General features: G+C 47.8%; 1 protein-coding gene across 6 annotated transcripts in view; it reads left to right on the top strand.

The window, feature by feature from the left end:
* TLK2 (tousled like kinase 2) overlaps positions 1-15,870 on the top strand; it is a 3,436,060-nt gene that overhangs the window by 763,257 nt on the left and 2,656,933 nt on the right. For all 6 annotated transcript variants that reach the window (XM_044055220.1, XM_044055218.1, XM_044055219.1 and 3 more), the window contains one exon: positions 14,546-14,614. In XM_044055220.1, the coding sequence (XP_043911155.1) occupies positions 14,546-14,614 (69 nt within the window). The remainder of the gene's footprint in view (positions 1-14,545; positions 14,615-15,870) is intronic.

The following is a 15,870-nucleotide window of genomic DNA, read 5'->3' as shown; positions in this document are numbered from 1 at the left end:
CTACTCATACTTGGACGATTGCCTGATTCAGTTGGACAGTCAGGAATTGCTACTTCAGCACCTGGCATTTGTAAAAAAAAAACACTTCTAACATCACTTGGATACACCTTCACTGAAAAGAAATCACAAATGGTGCCCAGCCAACAAATTGTATTCCTGGGAGCAAGCTTGAGCACAACTTCCCAGATGGCATTCCTCACTCCAGAAACGCAGGTCCATCTGACAAACTATTTCAAGCTAATGGTCACCAAAACCCAGCTATCTGCAAGGAAAATACTGCAAGCCCTAGGGTTCATGGCTTCATGCATTCTGCTAATTCCATATGCAAGACTGCATATGAGGAAACTTCAGTGGTGTTTAAAAAGTCTCAGGTGTTAACATTCTCAGGACCTGGAAACGGTGATTCCTATCATACCTTGTGTAAGGGCAGAGTTCCTTTGGTGGGTAGAAGCATGCAACCTCAACAAGGGATTTCCTTTCACTCAACCCCTCGCAGCCAAAACCCTGACAAAAGATGCATTAGACTCTGCATGGGGGCTCACATGGCAGGCAAATGCATTCAAGGCAAATGAGCTCTGAGCAAATTCCCCTGCATATCAGTCAAAAAAAAGATGCTAGCTGTACAGAATGTTCTGAAATTCTTCAAGTACCTTATCTTTCCAGGACAGCTCCTGATAGACAACACCACAGTTATGTGGTACATAAACAGGGTGGGACTCATTCTTACCCACTCTGCAGGTTAGCCATGGCTCTGTGGAACACAGCCTTGAGCATCCAAGTGCACCTACTAGCTCAATTCCTGCCAGGCAAGCAAAATTCACTGGCAGACGACTTGAGCAGATAACTACTGGACCCTCACGAGTGGAAACTGGAACCCAACTCATTCAAACTTCTAACCCAGAGGTGGACCTTTTTGCCTCCACCCAAAACCACCAATTGAGCAAATTTTACACTAGGAATCCTTACAGCAGAGCCTGGAAGATGGACGCCCTATCCTTTACATGGGAAAACCTCTCAATTTATGCCTTTCCTCCTCTGTCCCTCCTCTCAAAAGTACACCTCAAGATCAAACAGGACAGGCCAAGGGCAGTCCTTATTGCACCAGACTGGCCATGCTAGCACTGGTACCTACTCCTCCGCAGTCTGACAGCAGTGCTACCCTGGCACCTACATCAGACACCTTCCCTGCTGTCTCAGCAGGAGGGACAGATTTTGCATCCACAGCTGCAAACCCTAAACCTTGCAGCCTGGCTTATCACATGAATACACCACAAGCATCCCTCGGCAAGTAGGTGTTGGACGTCATTCTTGAGGCCAGAAGACCTATTACTAGGAAATCCTATGCTGAAGAGTGGAAAAGATATTGTTCTTGGAGTCGGTCTCAAGGAAAGGACACAGCTGTGCCCAACTTAACTCGTATCCTTGATTACCTAGCAGAGCTGCTCCACAGAGGTCTATCCTCCTCATCCATTAGGATTCATGCCTCTACCATCTCAGCTCGTTATAATACTGAGCCTCCTCTCTTTTCTCACCCCATCATCAAGCAGTTCCTGAGAGGAGCTGTCAATTTAAGGCCCTCTAAGAGAACTCCCACCCTGGCCTGGGACCTTAGCTTTGTGCTGGAAAAGCTCACACTTCCCCCTTTTGAACTTGCTGCTTCAGCAGAGTTAAAATTCCTCTCTTGGAAAACAGCCTTACTTCTAGCTGTTACTTCTGCAAGAAGAGTGTCTGAGTTACAGGCACTAATGGTGGAGGTGCCTTTCATTATTTTCCATGCTGACAGGGTTTCTCTCAGAACTAACCCTTCATTTATGCCCAAGGTGGTATTCATTGCGGCTTTAAACCAATCCATCCATTTGCCAACCTTTTTCCCTAATCCTCAGAATAGAGGGGAAAGGATCCTGCGCTCCTTGGATGTGTACAGGCAGCTCAGGTTCTACCTTGACAAGACTAAGCCTTTCAGAAAATCTTACCAGCTACTATTCAGCTTTGCTACACGGGTAGAGGGCAAGGCCATTTTGAAGCAAACCATTTCCAAATGGATAGCACACTGCATCCTTTTCTGCTACAAGCACCATGGAAAGCCTACCCCTTTGTGTATCAGAACTAATTCCACTTGAGCTACTTCAACCTCTTCAACATTTCTTGTGGGGGGTCCTCACCAGGGGCATCTTGAAAGCTGTAACCTGGATTTCTGTACACACCTTCACCTAGCGTTACCACTTACCTATTTTTTCTAAATCCAGAGCTGGATTTGCTACAGTAGTCTTACAAGGCCTGCTAGCCAGCCCCAACACTTCTTGACTGCCTCCACCCTTCCTTAGCTTTGGGAATCAACCCAAGCGTGATGACTGCAACAGTGAAACACGAATATAGTACAGTTGTGTACACTTACCATAAATGTAGATGTTCGAGTGTATTCACTGTTGCAGTCCTGGTTTCCTTCCTTCCAGCCCCCTGGCTTTTTCTGTCCTTTTTACCTGTCCTCTTTATGGCCATCTTTTATGGCAGGGGTATTTACTTTTTACTGGAGGTGTTCCACACCATGTAATAGCTTCCTATTTTGTGGGCTCCTGATGTCTTGGGTAAGAAAAACTGATGTAATGGCGTCTGCTGCATGTTTTATACCCCTGATGACCTGACGTCATGGAAGAGACGACAGCATCCGACGCAGAAATCCCAAGAGTCTGGTATTTAGGCCGACTGAGGGCTACCTGCAGGCAGATAACCCAAGTGTGATGACTGCAACAGTGAATACACTCTAACATCTGCATTTATGGTAAGTGTACATAACTGTGTACATCTGAAGTAGGGACTTCATTTCTCAGCAACCTGTGGGTCTTGGATCTGATATCGGATCCGAGCCGGCAACTATTTATACAGCTATGGATCCGAGCTCCTAGCTCCTCCCCTCACTCATAATCCCCTGCCAACCCCAATTGACCTCAGATTTAGTTTGCCGCTTTTAGAAGAGACAGCTGGATTGCAGAGCTCCTGGCGACTGTCAGATAAGTTTTCAAAAAACTTGTTTAAAAACAGAAGAATCTTTCCTTTCTAACTCGTGTGTGTGTTTAGGATCCCTTTAGGTTAATTTTATTCCTTTTTTTAGTGCATTTCCTCCCCTCGCTGGTCGTAGTGTGTGTGTTTTTTTTGTGTTTTGGGTCCTGGTGTGCTTGTGTAGTTTTTTTCTTTTTCTTCAGAAATGTCGGAGGCCCCAAAGCCCATTTTTTCTAAGTGCACCGAGTTTTTGCCATAAGCTTTCACCGGCGGATGGCCACACTCGGTGTGTTCGGTGCCTTGGGGTTGAACACCTGTCCTCAGGATGCACGATTTGTGCAGGGTTCAACCCCAGGGCACTGAAAGAGCGGAGGTCGAAGCTGGTCCTGGCGGGACTTTTGCCCCCAGAGTCGGCTTCGGCCTCCGCTACTCCCGTGGCACCTCCCCAGCCTGTGGTGGTGGCCACTCCTGCCCCCATTCCTCCAGTCGGGATTCAAACTCCCACTAAAGCGCCGGAGGATAGGGAGGCCAGGAGGGAGAAACGGAGGGAGAAGCAACCACAAGCGGCAGGCCGAGGCCTCCGCTTTGGCCCCCCCAGCTAAGCGGGCTTCTCCTTCCATGGCTTCCAGGTCTCCTCCTCCTCGGCTCCGATCACCTTGCTTCTCTCCGGGACCGGAGGTTGAGAAGACCCGATCTCCATCGAGGTCATTGAGGCGGCACTCCAGGCCTGCCTCGGTGGCCTCGTCGAGATCCACCTACAGCCTGTCTGATGCAGACTTGGACCGGATGATGAGAAGGTTCACCCAGGCCCAGCTGCAGATGGGAGTGCTCCTGCTCCCCCCCCCCCCGAAGGGGGGGGGGAGCTCGACACCCTTTTTTGCTCTGATAGCTCCTTCTCCGACCCGCTTCCCGGGTTCGGAGCACTTGGAGCCGGGCAGCGTTGGAGCTGGGGGTGGGTCAGCGCCGACAGTACTGGGTACTTCGGATCCGACCCTGCCCTCGAGTCTGTCTGTTCCATCGTCGGATCTGACTTCCGAGCCGTGGCCCGAGGTTCGGATCCAAGCACACTGGTCCCTCGGATCCGACCGTCTCTGGGCCGGTTCCGATCCCTTTATCAGATCCGAGTGGGAGTCGGCTCTCGGAGCCCAGGAAGAGCGGCTCCCCCTCGGCCTTCGATGTAGTGGAGAGGGCTCTGTCGAGAGCATCCAGACACCCGACCCTTGTCTCGGCTCCGCCCTGCACTCCCTCTCTGCTGGGCCAGGCTTCCATCACCCGGCCACAGGGACAGCCTGCTTCGATGTCCCAGGTTGTTCCTTTGGAACAGGACATTGCTGGCGAGACCTCTTCGGACCCCCCCCCCCCCAAGGAAGTGCCTCACAAGCATAAGTGTAAGAGGAGGCACGTGGACTCCCCCGAGTCCTTAACAGATCACACAGACTTGGATGAAGGGGAAGGCTTCCCAAGATCACCCCCTGAGGATGTCTCCTTTGGAGACATCATGGAAGTGCTTAGGCTCGGGGGGGGGGGGGGGTCTGCCCCCAAGGCTTCCTCCGAGTCCGTTTTCCTGGAGGCATTCGAAGCAGGCCCGTCTACCTCTTGGGTGTCCCCTCCGGCTGGCCCCCTGGTGGACCTTGTGACCACCTGGGCGTGGAAGGAGGCGGACACTGTGGAGGCTATTCCCAAACGCCCGGACAGGATCTTGAGCACCCCCGCAGACCGACCCCACTGGAGCAAGGGTCCTCTTGTAGATGCCATGTTGATGGCGGCAGCCACTAAGAGGGAACTAGCTCAGGAGAGCCCCTCGGTCCATCCTCCGAGAAAGGAGTCTTGCTTGATAGATCACCTTGGGAAGCGGGTATTCGGTTCAGTGACCTTCTCGGTAAGGTCTCTGAACTACATGGCACATGTCATTAGGATGCAGCGTGATCTTATTAAAGAATACGCTGCTCCCCCCCAGAGTCCATGTCGGCGGAGGACAAGCAATTGTACTCCACTCGTATGGCCACTCTGAAATCTGTTTCCAATACCTCTATGCGGCTTTTGTCTCAAGCAACTGAGGGAGCCGCTAGAGATAGCGGAGCGGGCCTAGTGATGATACGCCAGGCCTGGCTCCGACATTGTGACTTCGCGGAACCCTTTAAGCCGTCCTTTGCAAATGCCCCCTTTGATGGTTCTGCTTTGTTTGGCAAAACCGTTCACGAGACACTTGTCCAGAGCGAGAAGGATGGGAAGATGTCTGCCGTCGGAGTCTGCTTCTCTGCTCCCCAGAGGTCCTTTTCCAAGAACCAAAAGGGACAGAAGAAGATGTGGTTCCGGAAATCGCAACATTCCCAACCTGCTCTGGACAACCAGTCCTTTCGTGGCAGAGGAGGACAGGGAGGATGCCGCCCTAGAGGCAGAGGGGCACCGAGAAATTTTGGGTCCAGAGAATCCTTCTCTGATCGGCCCACGCAACAGCCCTGAAGTGTTGCCCAACTGCTCCACTCTGGAGGCAGTCAGGAGGCGCTTTTCGAGGCACCTGGCGGCATGGGAGTCCATTACGTCAGACTGCTGGGTACTTTGGATTATATCCAGAGGTTACAAAATCCCTATGCTTCATGTCCCCAGACTCAAGAACCTCCCCGATGTACCCACCTGATCAGAGGGAGGCTGCAGCCGTGGAAATCCAGCAGCTGCTAGAAAAAAGGGCCATCCAACCCGTCCCCCCAGACCAGCTCGGATTAGGGTTTTACTCCAGGTTCTTTCTGGTGCCAAAAAAGACGGGGGACCTGAGACCAATCCTAGACCTCTCCCTCTTGAACCTGTCGGTAACCAAGGAGAAATTCCGAATGGTCACTCTTCAATCCATTCTCCCCCTGTTACGGGAGAATGACTGGATGTGCTCAATAGACCTCAAGGATGCGTACTACCACATCTTAATGGACAGACGATCCAGGAGGTTTCTCCGCTTCTGGCTGGGAGCCAGCCACTATCAGTTCAGGGTCCTTCCCTTTGGCCTCACCACAGCCCCCAGGGTGTTCACCAAAGTTTTAGCAGTGATAGCGGCCCACCTGACACTCCAGGGAATGCAGGTCTTCCCGTACCTGGACGACTGGCTCCTGACCACCCCAACAAGGCATCTACTCTGCTCAGCCAGAGATTTTTTTTCTTCGCCTAGCCCCCCAGTTAGGCATCACGATCAATATGGACAAGTCCTCCCTTGCTCCAACACAAGTGATAGACTTCATAGGGGCCAGGTTAGATACGAGAAGTCTACGAGCCTACCTCACTTCGGAACGACTACAGAACCTCAGTCTTCATGTGCGGGCCATCCTCCAATCAGAAGCTCCATCCATGGAATTGGTCCTGAGGGCACTGGGCTCTATGGCAGCGGCAATTACTCTCCTCCCGTGCCCTCGCCTAAACATGAGGGTATTACAGTGGACCTTTTAAGTACAGTGGTCCTTCCAGCTTCTCCCTCTCTATCACCCTGTCTCTATCAGCAAAGCTTGCAGGAGGGCCCTGTTATGGTGGCTGCATTCCCCAGACCTCCATACAGGTCGTCCCTTCTGCGCTCCACCTCCCCTCGTCACGGTGACCAAGGATGCTTCTCGCCTCGGGTGGGGGGGGGGGCATTGCTCAGGAAGAACAGTCCAAGGCACATGGAACGACTCAGAGACCTCCCTGCATATCAATGTTCTGGAGATGAGGGCAGTGCTGTTGGCGTTGCAAGCACTTCACAACCTTCTTCCCGTCGGAACTATTGCGATACAGACGGACAACATGTCAGTTGTCTGGTATATCAACAAACAGGGGGGAACCAGGTCTTATCCTCTCTGCCGAGAGGCCATGAGAGTGTGGGAATGGGCGATCTCCACCAACTGCTCTCTGATCGCAATGCACATTCCGGGACGGTCCAACATTCTGGTGGACAAACTCAGCCGCACTATTCTTTCCCTTTATGAGTGGTCTCTCAACTCCCGTTTAGTGAAGCAGATTTTTGCAAAATGGGGGCAATTCTGCTGCGATCTTTTTGCCTCTCCCTCAAATACGAAATGCGACAACTTCTTCGCCCTGATTCCCCCACCAGGGGAAGCCCCGAGAGACGCTCTAGTGCATGCTTGGCCGCCCGGTCTACTTTATGCCTATCCTCCTTTACCCCTGATGCTAAAGATATTACAGAAAGCCTCTCGGTTGGGGAGCAGGATGATCCTCATTGCCCCATTCTGGCCTCGATAAACTTGGTTCCCTTACCTGTGGTCTCACTTGGTGAATCCTCCCTGGATTTTGGATCCCAGCCCGGATCTGATCTCCCATCCATCAGGCTTACCGACCCCGAATCTGGACATCCTGAAGCTGACAGCTTGGCTGCTCCAGTTCCACTCTTAATTAGGGCTCCTGGTATCTCCTCACCAGTCAAAGCCATCTTGGTGGCAGCGCATAAACCTTCCACCAGGAAGATTTACCGCAGTAAATGGAAGCGCTTCTCCTCCTGGGCGGAACATCATAATTTGGACCCCTTCACTGCTCCGCTAACATCTGTTTTGGACTTCCTTACCGGGCGTTTTCAGCAAGGGGCTAGCTGTTCGACAGTCAAGGTACAATTGGCAGCCATCTCCCATTACCATGTAGGACACGAGACAGGTCCTTTGATGTCAGCTAAACTATGTAAAACCTTCCTCAAGGGTACCTTTCTGCTTAGGCCCCCGATCAGAGAAGCCATACCCTCTTGGGACCTATCGCTAGTTCTTCATGGCCTTAACTGCTTCCCCCTTTGAACCAGCTGCCTCTGCTGATCTTAAATACCTGTCTTGGAAAACAGCATTTCTGGTAGCCATCACCTCTGCGAAAATAGTTTTGGAATTTCAAGCTCTTTCCGTAAAACCCCCTTACTTGGTTTTTCATCAGGATAGAGTGTACCTCAGGACTAATCAATCTTTTCTACCTAAGGTGGCCTCAGAAACCAATATCAATCAGTCCATCAATCTTCCTGTTTTCTTCCCCAATTACCAAAATAAAGGAGAATACAAGCTGCACTCGTTAGCTGTGCACAGGCAGCTGCATTTCTATATTCATAGGACTGTTGGTCACAGACAATCTGATCAGCTGTTCGTTTCCTTTGCCAAATTCAATTTAGGTAAAGCCGTTTCAAAGGTCACCTTATCACACTGGATTTCCCAATGTATCCTTCTAGCTTATGAGGCTTCTGGGAGGCCCGCACCTCAAAGGGCCCATGCTCACTCCACTCGCTCCATATCTACTTCTACTGCTTTCAGATCTAGAGTCCCTTTGGATGATATTTGCTCGGCAGCCACTTGGGCCTCATCTCATACCTTTATTCACCACTACAAGCTGGACGTCACTTCCAGAGGGAGAGCATCCTTTGGCTCCGCAGTGCTCCGGAACATCCTTCCATGATGGCCGCCCAAGATTCAGGTAGCTGGGGACTCTGTCCCTCAGGTTGCTGACAAATGAAGTCCCTACTTCAGATTAAGAAGTTATGTACTCACCATAAAGTTCCATCTGAGTAGGTGACTTCATTTGTCTGCAACCACCCCCCCCCCCTTCCCCCTGGCCTTCAGAAAAGTTAGATGATAGTATTATTTCTGCCTTTTCCTTTTGGGATACCCTTTTCAGGTATATAGGGGGGCAAACTTGATCTGAGGTCAATTGGGGTTGGCAGGGGATTATGGGTGAGGGGAGGAGCTAGGAGCTCGGATCTATAGCTGTATAAATAGTTGCCGGCTCGGATCCGATATCGGATCCAAGACCCACAGGTTGCAGATAAATGAAGTCACCTACTCAGATGGAACGTTATGGTGAGTATATAACTTCTTATTTCCTGTCACAAATTCCTTTTCAAAAATCCTACTGCTGATCCAGAGGTAATCTCCCAGGGGCCTAAACGTATCAAAGCAACTACAGCTAAGAATTCCACCCCTTCGGACAGGGATTCCGAAGCTTTAGACAGATTGGGTAAGAAAGTGTACAACTCTGCAACTTTTGCCATTAGGGCTTTGAAATGCCAGTTTCATATGCTGAAGTACCAGCAACATATTATGGAACTTATTAAGCAAGAATTAGCTACCTTTACAGACTGAGCATTAAATAAAGAATTACAAGAGCTTATGCATTCTGCAAGCCAAGTTAGCAAACATACTTTGCAATGTGGCTTTGACACCCTAGAAGCAAGTTGCAGGGCAGCAGTCACTGGTTTTGTACTGAGAAGGCATGCTTGGCTTTAGGAGCAGACCTTGCCAGACCATGTCAAAGCAAAATTACTAGACACTCCTTTGAACAAGGACAATCTGTTTAGCACCAAAGCAGAAGGAGGTTCTTAAAAAGGTGGGAGAAAAAGCTTAATCTATGCAGACAGTCAAAGATTACTTGCAAGTACAGCCTCCTAGATTCAGTAGGCATTGCCTGTCGAAGCATTGGTCCTTTCCAGCCCCCTTAAGGCCATCTCAAACTAGACCCAGGGTTAGCAGACCCCCCCCCCCCTCAGACTACGGTCTCAGGGTATGCAGAGATCTAAACAATGGAGTGCCTCCACTTCAAAAACAGGGAGTGCTAAGCCACCCCCTTACGGAAAAAATTCACAATGACTTCTCAACTCCACTCCCCACCTCTGCCCAACCCAAATTTTAGTCATTTGGCACATCTTGAAAGTCTTAATGTGTAGACATTACTCTGTTTCTGCATGGCATGTGGTTCCCTTTTCCTTTTCTTCAACCTTCTCTTTTCAGTATCTTTCAGAACTGTTCAACCTGGGTTTTGGTTCTACTAGATTTAGTGGTGGTAAATTTCTAACTTTATCTTTGTCATGATTCTGAGCTCTTGGCCAGACTTAAGGTTTTAAGGTACCTTGTCCAGCATACTGTTAGAGACTGTGGGACATGTATTATGTTGGAAAAAATTTCTTTTCCGTCTCTGAACATTCAGCTTCAGCTTGTCTTAATGCCTGTTTTGTGCTATTAAAAATGTGGCAGATCCTTTTTCCCAGGACATATTCTGCCAGAGTTGTCTGCCCATGGCTTTCCTTTATGATTTATTTCCGACAGCCACATGATCATTCCGGTTCACCTGCTTGAAATGTGGTAAACTGAACTTCATAGGTAGGTGCTAGGGTATTGGCCCTAGGACCTATATAAGCCTAGCCAAAAAGGTACCCTGGCTTTCGCCAACCAAGAAAACTATTTTCCTGTGCCCCTGTTGAGCAGAGCCACAGAAGTGATCCTCGGGGTGAATTTCCTATTTCCTATCCAATCATCAAGATCTTTCTTGAAGAGTGCTAATGAGCTTTGTTTGATATAGATAGGTAGTTTTTTTTTTCCAGAATATGGGAAGTCTCTGGGACAGGAATCTATCCCTCCAGCATGTTCTGTTTAATGTGGTGACAAGGTTCAAGTCCCTAGAGAGCATGTACCTGTGAGGGATTGAGATTTCTTTAAGTGGAACATGTCCAGCAGCTCTGGGTTGGACATAGCTTTGTATGTTAGGCAGAGATCGCCTCTGAGTAGGCGATATGTGATAGAGAAAAGCTGGAGTTTTTTTAGACTGTCTACGCAGGGCATTTGTTTGAGGCCGGTAATCCTGTTTGTGAGGCATTTCTGTGGCCTTTCCAGTTGTTGATGTCTTGTGAGGTACATACCAAAAGGGGCATTGTACTCTATAATGGGTCTAATGAGTGAGTAGAGAGGGGAACAATTACCTCTCTTTTCCTGGATGTTGAAACCTTTTGTGATGAGGTCGAAGGATTTCCTGACTACTGTGACAATGTGATTATCAAAGGAGAGACTACTGTCCACGCGTGCCAAGGTGTCTTATCACACTTTAGGTGTTAAGTAGACTACCGCCATGTGGTAGTTCATGGGTGCAGAGTTTTTACCAAAAGCGATGACAGTGCACTTTCTGGCATTGAGCTTGAGGCCATGGCTTTGACACCAGGCATCTGTCTCAGCGAGGCCCTTTTGTATGATGTTCACATCGTTAGGAGTTTTGATTATGGCTCCTAGTTTGCAGTCATCTGCGAACTTCATTAGCCAAAGGCCTTCTGTGTTAGACTGTGCTTCAGAGATGTGGATACCAAACAGGAGAGGACCCAGGACTGTACCCTGTGGTACTCCACTTGTCACTGGTCTGAAGTCAGATTTGGAGTTTGCTACTTTCACAGTGTGGGTTCTGTCGGTGAGCCAGCTGGCAACCCATCTTGTGACATAGGGATTTATACCTAGTTTAGTGAGTTTATCTATAATTCCAGAATGGGGGATGGTGTTGATAGCCTTTGCGACATCTAGATAGGCTGTGAGAACCACCTTACTCTCATCTATGACTTTGGTGAAAAGAAGTCTATCAAATTTAGGAGACATTACAAACCCGAATTGGTTGGGGTCCAGAGTTTGGAGATTACCAATGTCTTTGTTTATAAGTTCCATGATGATACGTTCCATGTTCTTGCAGACCAGGCTCGTCAGGCTAATGGGGCAGTAGTTCCCGGGGTCCATGGTGGATCCCCCTTTGTGGAGTGGGATAACCATCGCTGTGCGCCATTCAGTGGGCACAAAGCCTGAGGTGAGGCTATGATTGAACATGGTACTTAGATGGAGTGCCAGTTCGTTATGTAGTTCGTGTAGAACGCAGCCTGGGATGTTGTCAAATCTCATGGATGCTGTGTTCTTGGCTTTGAAGAGTGTGTTTTTTACCTGTGCAGCTGTGATTACAGGAACTTTGCATTCTTCTGGTATAGAGATGGGCCCTTTAGGGGGTGAGAGACGGGTAAAGTTAACACTGAACCTATCTGCCAGGATGTTGGAAGTATCATTTGGTTCTGTATATTTAGTGATGTGCTGTAACTCAGGGCAGATGTGAGTGTTGCCATTGAGATTCTTGACATAGCTATAGAATGCTTTGTGGTTGTCTTTAGAAACCGTGACGATTTTGTTTTCGTAACTAGCTTTGGAGGATTTTATGAGGGTTCTCAGCTTCTTACCGAGGCTGACCAGGGAGTTCCTCCAATCATGGGATTTTATCCTTTTTTTTTTTCCCCTTTTCTTTTTTTTTGCAGCAGTTTCTTCTGTTTATGGCAGAGGACCACCAGATTGGCATCCTTTTTTTGGAGGATAGCATCTTGGTTCTGTTAGGGATAGCACAATCTATGCATTCATGTAAGTGCTTATAAAGTGCATTTCTTTAGGATTCAGCAGTCATACCTCTATTGTTTGTCTGCGTGGGTGTTGTGAAGTTTGCTAATTCTGTCTTAAGCATGAAGTTTGCTTTGGAGAATTTTTTTTATGGTGGTTTCCCTAATGGGGGTTGTGGGCGGGATGTGGATGTCTAGGGTGATTAGCTTGTGATCGGATCTGACCAAAGAGGAATTGACCTCTGGTGTGGAACACCGGTCGCCCATGTTGGTAATGACCAGGTCCAGGATATTGCTGCCCCTGATGGGGGTGTGAATAAGTTGGTCCAAGGTGTTGGAATTTATGAATTCCAGAAAACGCTGAGCAAAAGTTGGTACATGAGTAGTTTTTCCAGTTAATGGTGGGGTAGTTGAAACCCATTATTAGGGTGTAAGGTTGTACCCCAATATTTTCCAGTGCATCAAGAAATAGAGTGAGAATCCTTGGGCATGGTGGGGGATCTGTAGCAAGCTACAATTTGAATTGCTGTCTTGCCCAGAGTTAGTTGCACTTGGATAATCTCGGATGCATTATGCTGAGCAACTAGCCTGGAGGTGTAGATATCCTTAATTAGTATGGACACTCCTCCGCCTTTAGTGTTTTGGTCCAAATTAGGTGGCTGAATGGTGTGGTATGAATTGTAGCCTGGTAATGCAGGGATGCTGTGCCTTGAACCAGGTCTTTGTCACTGCACAGATGTCTATGTCTCCATTTTAAGGAGTGCCTCGAGTGAGTGCATTTTGAGGTTTAGACTTCTAGCTTTGAGTAGCATTACCCTCAGATTTTGCTTGCTTGTACCTGTTACGGTGGTGAATTTGTCATTTAAACCTTGCCTAAAAAAGGCACTATAGGGGTGGCAAGAGCCTTAGCCAGTATCTGGAATCCCAAGGGCGACGGGTACAAGCGATCTCTGGCAAAGCATTGTGGTTTGTCGATCATGTCATCCCAGGCAGACAGATAATTGGATCCCCTTAGAATGACACAAGAAGCTTAGCCAATTGTTGAAGTCAATCATTTGACCTCCACATCATCTTTTGTGGCCTCTGTTATGAAGAGTATATTCTCATAAGAGGAGATCAATGATGTTTGAGCTAGGAACTTTATTTTTGCAGCCAGAGCTCTTTGAGATGTAATCAATTTGCAAAAGTAATGAGCCTGTGTAATGTTGGGTCTGTGAGAAGAGCTCTGATTCCATGAAGTAGTATATACTCCTTCCCCATCCCCCGTGGGATTTTTAACTCTCTGCTTGCTGTGCATAGGCTGCCCCCTGTTGGCCCTGACCTTTATTTCTCCCAGTCTGGATATCCCCAGCACTGAGTCAAGAGTGGACTGAAGAGTCCTTATCCTGCAGCTCTAAAGATGATTTGTGGCATCACTGCAGTGCCCATTCTCTGCTTTCCTGTTGAATGTGCTTGCTTCCACCCACATACTACTATCACTAGCTTGGAATTGACAATTCTTAGATCTCTGTCCTGGCTTCTCTGATACCCTTCAGGCCTCTGCGTGCATGTTGCTAATTGGTTTATAGAACCAAGTGCTCCCCATCCCAGAATAGGCAAGCCTGATTTGGTCACTAACTCCTACTCTCCATCTTCCGGCTTTTCCAGCAGCTGAGCCATTGTTCATACTCTTGTCAGTTATGCAAGTTAGTCTGGGCTTTTTTCGTGTTCTCCAACGAGGCATGCAATTCTTTTTTTGCTTTACTCTTTTCTTTGTTCCAGAATTGCAGAAAATTTAAATGGCAGTCCATTATATCATCAGAGGGAATGGCTAGCAGGGCTGTGTAAAGGTTTTGTGTAGTTGAGTGGTCTTATGCCACAGAGCTAAGGTATGCTTCCCTTCATTTTCTTTACACTGGGTCTTTTGTACTACTTGAAGGTAAAACATTTTCTGTATGTGTAGTGAACTGGAGGTGTATTGTGACCCAGTAAACCAGTGCCTGCCTAAAAAGGTTATAGTGCCCAGCATGCCTTAAAGTGAATACTTGTTTTCATTTTCAAATCACAGAGAATGCAAAAATTTTGGAAGTTGTATACGCGTGTGTGTATTGGTCAGATAACGTGATTATAAGTTCTGCTGTTTTGGGGCAAAGTTGAAGGTAATTTAATAACATTTTTCTTTTGGTGATGGTCCTTTACAAAGTGTTATCTTCGTGAATTTTAGTACCACATGTTCCCTTCTTGGAGACTGTCAGAACTAGAGCTTCATTCCTGAGATGATGTAGCAATGTATTTTCGTAAGATGGTGAAAACTGTGAAAGTGGAAAAGATGGCTTTAAATGCTTGGCTGCTGTTACAAACTATTATATGTGAAGACTTATTTGTTGCCTGAGCTCACATGTGTATTGCACAAATTACATTCTTTGACATTGTGCATATTTTGTTTTGTAGGTTCCAGGAAATGAGTCTTCAAATCAGAGCTTATGTAGTGTTGGCTCTCTGAGTGATAAAGAGTCTGAGGTAAGAACCAGTGTTTACTGGAGTTAATAAGAATAATTCAAACTTTGAATATTTTAGACTGTGTGAAGTAGCTTTAAGTAAATTGCCTCAGTGGTAAACTGAGTGTTGCAAAAGCCAACGAATGGTTAGATGATTATCTTCGTTTTTCACTGTTGCAGTCATCACATTTGGGTCATCTGCCTGCAGGTAGCCCTTAGCCGGCCTGAATACCAGAGTCTTTGGATTTCTGCGTCGGATGCTGTTGCTTCTTCCATGAGGTCATGTCATCAGGTGTATAAAACATGCAGCCGATGCCATTGCATCAGTCTTTCTTGCCGTGCGGTGCCCGAAGCAGAAGCAGTTTGCAAATGCCGCTCAGCTGACTCCTGAAATTTTTGTTTTCGAGTTTCAGACCCGAAGTCTTCAAAAAAGAAAAGTACCCTGTTGGGGATCTCTTTTTCTTGCTCTAACCGATGTCAGAAAAAATTAACAATTGTATTGCCTGTGGAAAGCAAATACCTCGCACACATTTTCATTCTTACTGCATCACCTGTTTAGGCCAGACCATGACGTCCCTCACTGTCTATTTTGTGCCTTGTTCAACACCCGAACTATTCGTCGTCCGGCTATTTTTGTAGCTAAATTCTTTCTTTCTTGATCTCCGTACTCGGAAATGGCTTCGTTAAGCCATCTGACTATCGATCTTACGAAAAAACGTAAGGAATAAAGACAGACAGACCGCATGGATCCAAAACTGCCGATGACGCTTCTGTTAAGTTAGTCGCCAAGTTAGTCGCCAGTCTGCCGGTACTCAGTGAGGCACTTTTGCAGCCCCTGATACCTGCTACTACAGGCTCGCAGGCCTCTACTGAGACCCATTCGGAGTCAGGTATTCCGCGAGATGCTTCTTCGACTATGGAACCTGCAAATGTATCTACCTTGGATGGGTCCAGAGCCACTGTGCAGGCACCGGCTTCTGAGGGTGTATTTAGGCATACCGACTTTCATATTAAACTGCCAGCATCGTTTCCAACTAGAAGTACCGAATTCCTCAGGCCTAAAATTCTCACTACGCCTAGAGAACCGATTTTCTTTCTGATTCTTCTGATCAGGAATCTGATATATCTGCTCCTTCTGATTACCAGGATTTGCCCTTATCTACTTAGGAGGATTCTGATGCAGAGGATTCCATTCCCTCTGCTTCTCCTCCAGAAGATTTTTCTTTTGGGGAAACTTTGCATACCCTTAAGAGCATTTCTTCTGGGAAATCCAGGACT

Source organism: Protopterus annectens, chromosome 13.part0 (assembly GCF_019279795.1).
Source record: "Protopterus annectens isolate FY-2018-M chromosome 13.part0, PAN1.0, whole genome shotgun sequence".
Classification (NCBI taxonomy): domain Eukaryota; kingdom Metazoa; phylum Chordata; order Ceratodontiformes; family Protopteridae; genus Protopterus; species Protopterus annectens.
This window is presented reverse-complemented; position numbering and strand designations above follow the sequence as displayed.